This window comes from Pempheris klunzingeri, chromosome 3 (assembly GCF_042242105.1).
Source record: "Pempheris klunzingeri isolate RE-2024b chromosome 3, fPemKlu1.hap1, whole genome shotgun sequence".
NCBI lineage: Eukaryota > Metazoa > Chordata > Actinopteri > Acropomatiformes > Pempheridae > Pempheris > Pempheris klunzingeri.
Window position 1 is genome coordinate 23,175,348 of NC_092014.1, and position 6,271 is coordinate 23,181,618.

Sequence of the window (6,271 nt, forward strand, 5' to 3'; positions counted from 1 at the left end):
ATTCAATTTAATTGTCCTTCTTCTCAAAAGCAGTAGTGAAGTTTGTGCCCCCCTCCTCACCCCCCCATCAAATTGTTCTCATCTTACAATTTGTCACCCTCGTCGCCTTCAGTAGCATTAGTCCCCACGTGTAGCCATTACTTGTGCCCATACTTGCACCATCATGACTCACCAGGGCTCTAATGCCCCACTCCGCTCTCCTTGTGGCCCCCAGGGGGAGGACAGGCCATCAGGGAAAGCTGGTTCAGCCCACCCCCATGGGGAAAACGGCAAGGCTGTGCCCAGCCATGACACAAGCAGCCAGCCCTTACCCAACCACTCTGTCTCTCTCCATAAGGCTCCGGAGAAAAGAAAGCAGAAAAAGATTAATATAGACGAAGCTGAAGGTAAAGACTGAAAGACCTCCCTCTCTCTCTCTCTCTCTCTCTCTCTCTGTAGCTGTGTTGCTGTGATCACACTAACCCTTTTGCCTGTCTGCAGTATTACAGAAGCAGCACCAAATGCTTTCAAAGCTAGCTAGCTACATGTAGCCCAGTCTCTGCTCACATTGCGTGTAGCTTTGACTTGTCTAACTGATTAATACACACCCTCTGCTGCATGTTTTTTCTGTTTACTGAATTACTGTGAATAAGTTTGACTGTTTTTCAAGATGTTATTTTGGGTGATTATTCATTTGTGTATGTGTGTGTGTGCGCATGCATGTACATATGCGTGTGCTTATGCGTGTATGTATACCTGTTTCTCTTTGGTGCGTGTGTGTGTGTGCGCCTGCAGAGTTCTTCGACCTCATATCCAAAGCTCAGAGCAACCGAGCAGACGACCAGCGAGGCCTGCTAAACAAAAGCGACCTACAGCTCCCAGACTTTCTACGCCTGTCGCCAGTGGCAACCAACCAGGCAGCGCCTCCTCCCTACGACCCTGAGCCCAGTTGCTCCACCCCATATTCCCGCAATCCCAACAACGGCAGCTTCCCTAGCAGCGGTCGCCGGGGCAATAAGGCGAACAGCAATGACAGGGGAGGAGGCAGCACCCACTTGCTCAACGCGAGCCATCAGTCTCAGAGCTTGGACTCTGCACTGGCCAATGAGAGTGAAGGGGGGAGGAAAGCCAGACCACCTCCTCCGTTTCCTGGCACCATCTCCCCCATCCACCCGTCCCAGGGTGCCCAGCGTGGCCTTCTCCAGGACTCTATCAGGGGAGAATCGGTCCAGATGCTGGAGGAGGACACCCTGTCCGATCTGACTCTTGTGGGAGAGGGGGACATTAACAGCCCCAGCCTAAGCTACATCACACCCTCGCCTGTACAGTGCAAACCCCACCCCCGACCCCAACAACAAGCACAGGACGGCCGGCCTAGCTCAGGTACTTCCCCTGTGTGAACTCTTGAAACCTTTGAACTTTGACCTCTCCCTTCACCTGACTGTGAGCGGGACTGGAGACCCAATAGAGTCAGTTTGAAGTTCTCTAGGTCTGTGGCCCAGAATGCATCCAGATCTCCTCCCTTAATTTCATAAAACCACTTTCTGCTGTCTAATTAAAATTACAGAACATTTCATTCCAGACTCCATTCCAGTGTAAAATACAGTAAGTCATGTAAAAGACTGACTTTCATCACATGCGGTAGAAGTGAGTGTTAATTTAGTCAACCGATGAACTGAACTTATGTAGTGATGTATGTACAACCTTGCGGCCAGCATCTACTGTAAGATAGAATATGTCAGACACATGAGGGGAGGAAAAATGGATGCATTAGGCTCAGGCAGAACTTGTCCTTGCGTGGTGTGTATCTGTGTGAACTTAAGAGCGGACTTGCTGTGGATTTCTTTCTGGAGACATAAGCTCAAGGATGAGCTCAGGATGAATTGGTGACAACCAGTGCCAAACTCCCTCCTCCATCCCCCTGACCCAATGTACAGAATCTAACAATGCACTTTAGCCAATTACAAACAAGACTTTTACACATCTTTACACATTTTTAAGAATCATTTTCTCCCAGCTGGTTCTTTTGCTTTTAACCTTTCAAAATGTCACTTTCTCGCTGCAGGTGGCTGAGCTGCCACAGGTTTGCTATATTTTCTAACAATCACTAGCTGCTCCAGATCCACAGCAGTACGGAGGCCACATTGCTGCACTTCGAAGTGGGCCGTGTGTTTGTTTCAGCGCATTTCACGCTTGTGAACACACTGCATGCTGACCCCATAAATACAAACATATGCTACTGCACCGTGAACACACACATTTGCTCAGCTGTTCTTTATTGCATCGAGCACAGAAACCTTCTGTGTTTCCACCACTGTTCTGTCACCTCAGGCCTCGTGCCACTCATGAAAACAGGCTACAGCAAAGGAGCTCACTTGCATCCTAGCTCTCCGACCAAATCATTCAGAAACGTCTGCACTGACTTCACACGAGCAGTTTTCTCTTCTTCAACTTTGCACTACATCACACACTTGTTTTTTTTCTCGGTCTAGCAACTCATCAGTGTTTCCCTGCAGGGTTTTAGCTGGAAAAGTTGGATTAACAAGTCAAACCGTTTCACTTTTTAAAGGTTTTACTCTTTCTTTGTCCTGTACTATTAATTTATCCCACATCCTCTTTCATTTTTACAATCTGTCAGTTAAAAGTATTAATTTGTATATAGTCATCTTTGTGAAATCACCATATTGCTGTAGTCATTGTTGGACTGCACTGCAGACATGCAGTTTCTTCAGTTGTGTCACAATAGAAAGCAATTCTCTCCTGTTCTGTTCAGTTGACTGTACTGTCTGTAAATAGATCAAATAAATGTTTTAAAGGTTGAAGCAGCATGTGAGCAGCTTCCTGTCTTCTCTCAGACTTCCAATCATATCCGATGTCTTTGTTTCCCCCCAGCTTTGTACGTCCGTTTACTTCTACTCCACCACAGTTCAGAGGGAAAACACCTATTCTACAGCTTAGTTATTAGCTCATTTGCATGTGAAGTCTTCACATAAAACGACATTATTGATAGGCATCAGTAATAATAAGCTAATAATGTAACATATATAGGTCTTTATTTTTGGTACTTTAAGTACTATAATATGACTTCTGTCCTTTTACTTTGAGTAATATTATATTTTTATATTTTATCATATTAAAATCCTGACCTAACCCTAACCCATTGTTGTATTTCTGCTTCTACTTAAGTGAAGTATCTGAGTACTTCTTCCACCACAGGGAATAACTATCCCAACAAAAACTTGGTTGTTAATCTCTAATCGTCTTTTTCTTAACTTGACTAAAATCGTTCCTAGGTGAAATTCTTTCAAAAGAAAATGTGGCAGATTCTTCAGTTTATTTTTTTCTTCTGTTTTTGACCTTTGTCCACCTCACTCCGTCTGTACAACCTCTCTCCTATTTATCTCACTTGATATTCCTCTCCTTCTCTCTGTGTTGCCTCTGCAGTGTGTGTGTGTGTGTATTTGTCTGTGGGACAGGGCTTTTGTTTCGGGGTACAAAGACTTTTGGGGGTACTGGGCTATTAGCTATGCATGGGTTCCCCTCTGCTCAATGCCTTGTTAGGCGAGCTTTGTCATGCTGGGCTCTTTGGAAGCCCCCAAACAAAACTAGGTTCTGTTTCTTCCATCTACACACACACACACACACACACACACAAGATACTCATTTCCTCCTCAAATTTATATGCTCACGTACAAATGCAGAGCATCTACATGTATGTGTATCTTTAGCATCACATGATGATCTTATCCTGTAGCGGTTTTCATTTCACTCATTCTTCAGTGTTGTTTGTTGCGTTTCGGTGTCCTCCGGGACTGACATGTGACAACAGTGCCAACTGTATTCAACGGCTCCATGTAATTAAGCAAAACATATCTGTACAGAGACGCAGAGAGGGAGGGAAACGAAATGCCTCTGACCGTTCCACTTTTTCCCCTCTCAGTTGAACAGACACACAACAAACTTGAGTTCCTGTCTGGCTGTGAGGTGAACGACTCAGTCAGGCACAATGTTGGGAAAATAGATAGAAAAGGACAAAAAAAACCAAACAAGGATCTGTATCTGGGAGGACACCCGAAACTCTCCTTTGTAGTTTTATTCATCTCACATAAGAGCTTAAAGTTAATCTGGCCAAACGTAATTCATGGTTAAAAATCACTATTTGAAAATGAAGGAAGTTCTGAGATTTCTCCAACGTAAACCAGTGTCTGGGTGTGATTCTTGTCTTCATGCTGCAGGGCCCAGTGAGTTATCTTATTGTTGCTGTAATTGCATGGGAAAACCTTGCTCACAGAGCCCGTTATATGAATACAGTTTTGGCTCAGTGTTTCAATTCACTGGCTCTCGCTGGGACCGCTGCCCATGTCCACTGCCAACAAAATAATTAGTGCATCAGCACAATTTAGCTTCTCATCTCAAATGGCTCCATCTGCTGGTCAGAGAAGGAACAAAAAAAAAAAAAAACAGTGGATAGAGAGAAAGAGAGCGAGAGAAGAAGGTTTCCTGGGCTGAGCTAAGGGCAAAGTGGATTGTACTGTATGACATACAGGGCTGGAAATGAGCCAGCTGAACTGTTTATGCACTCGTGGTTGCTTTAGCACACTTTAAAACAAGTTATTCTACTGTCACTTGAAATATTTTGTACTTTCCTATTTTTGAGCAGTCTACGATTGCTGGTGAAGCAGGCGGTGATGTCGTTTGATGTTGTTTGTCCCTCACTGGTGAAAGAAAACTAGCAAAAGAATGAGAGAGACGCCAAATCAAGTGCACCCACACAGTCCTGAGGAGATCAGCTCTAATCAGGCAACAAGTGGAAACATCTGTAGATCAAGTATGTGTGGAAACGATAACAGTAGCAGTGGCTGAGTCTCTGTTCTCATTGTGAATTACACCTGTGCTGTTCCTGCTCTCGCATGCTGTCAAACGCCTGTTTAGTTTCGTTTCTTTGCGTCTTCTGAAACGAGACAAAGCAATATCAAAGAAAAGGGAACGAGACAACATGCAGCGGCGGGTTTGAAGTCACGCAATGATCAACTGAAATCCGGCTGTGTGGGGAAACCAAACAGAAGGCAAGTCAGCTGTCACCAGATGAGAGAATCCATCCCTCCCTCCCTCTCCCTCTCTCTCTCTCTCTCTCTCTCAGCCAGTAGATGGCAGCAGGCTGTATGAAGACGGGGACACCTCTGTTAGCACTTTCACAAACGCACACATTCACCCTGAGCACCATCTAACCCTCTTTCCCATGATGTCATAGCCAACAGCCAGCATGGGAATATCTGTCACATCCACTTAGTTTCCTGCTGCCACCCACACACACACACACACACACACACACAAAGAGTGGGTGTGTGTGTGTGTGTGGCTGTATCCATGGTGTTGGGACACTTGGCTTTATGCTGTACATGGCTGTTAGAGTGTGGTTATTTGATTGAATTTGACAGAATGTGAATAATTTAATAACTTAATTTCTCACTCTCTTCTTCACATCCAAACATACAAAGGGGTGAAGCTCCTCTGGCTTTAGCTCACAGTCTGCGTTGTTATTCATATTCTCTCTGCACTGCAGACTTTCACCACCAAAATCCAGAACAAGTGGCTCTTAATTAGTGTTTTCTCTGAGTGTTCCTTGCACGGGGATTGTTTGCAGTGATGGTGGGCGAGTGCTCTGTTGTTTCTTTTGTCCCACCTCCGCCCGTCTCTTTTGTAGCCTCTCCGTTTAAAGCAGCCTCCTCTTCCTCAGGTAAAGACAGAGACAGATGGGGAGGGACGGAAAGAGGAGGAGGAGGTTTTAGAATGCCCAGCAGAAGAACAACATCCTCCAACCCTATCCCTCCCTCTCTTTCTCCCCCTCCTCCCCCGCCACGGCCTCCTCTTCGCTCACGTCGCAAATCCAAGTCCCCTTCGTCCCGCTCCAGCCACTCCACCCCCAAACGAGCTTTGGATTTGGACAGAATTGGAGCCACCCCAGAGCCAGAGGACAGCAGGCAAACCCGCAGAGGGTCCCGGGACCTCCGGGGCTCCCCGGGTTCAGAGCTGGACAGGAAGTGGGAGGGTGTGGCCTTGGAGCTGCGTTGTCGTGGCAGCAGGATGAGGTCAGCAGTGTACCAGACTTCAGACTTGCCCTCCATGGTCAAAGTCAAGAGACAGTTGGAGCAGAGTGAGGGCAAAGGACAGATAGACCGCAGTAAATTGAAAGCGACGTTTGTTTGAGGAGCCCAATGTTGAGTGGACTCGCAGACTCTGTCTGGTCTGCTGATGTGGCCTCTGTGACTCTGACCGTCTCTGCAGCAGCTGA

General features: G+C 46.1%; 1 protein-coding gene across 1 annotated transcript in view; it reads left to right on the forward strand.

Annotated features, from left to right (window-relative positions):
• Positions 1-2,789, forward strand: part of rgs12b (regulator of G protein signaling 12b) — a 38,584-nt gene extending 35,795 nt beyond the window's left edge. The window contains exons 17-18 of the mRNA XM_070827948.1: positions 215-386; positions 775-2,789. Coding sequence (XP_070684049.1) covers positions 215-386; positions 775-1,379 — 777 coding nt within the window. The 3' untranslated portion in view covers positions 1,380-2,789. The remainder of the gene's footprint in view (positions 1-214; positions 387-774) is intronic.
• The last annotated feature ends 3,482 nt before the right edge of the window (positions 2,790-6,271 follow it).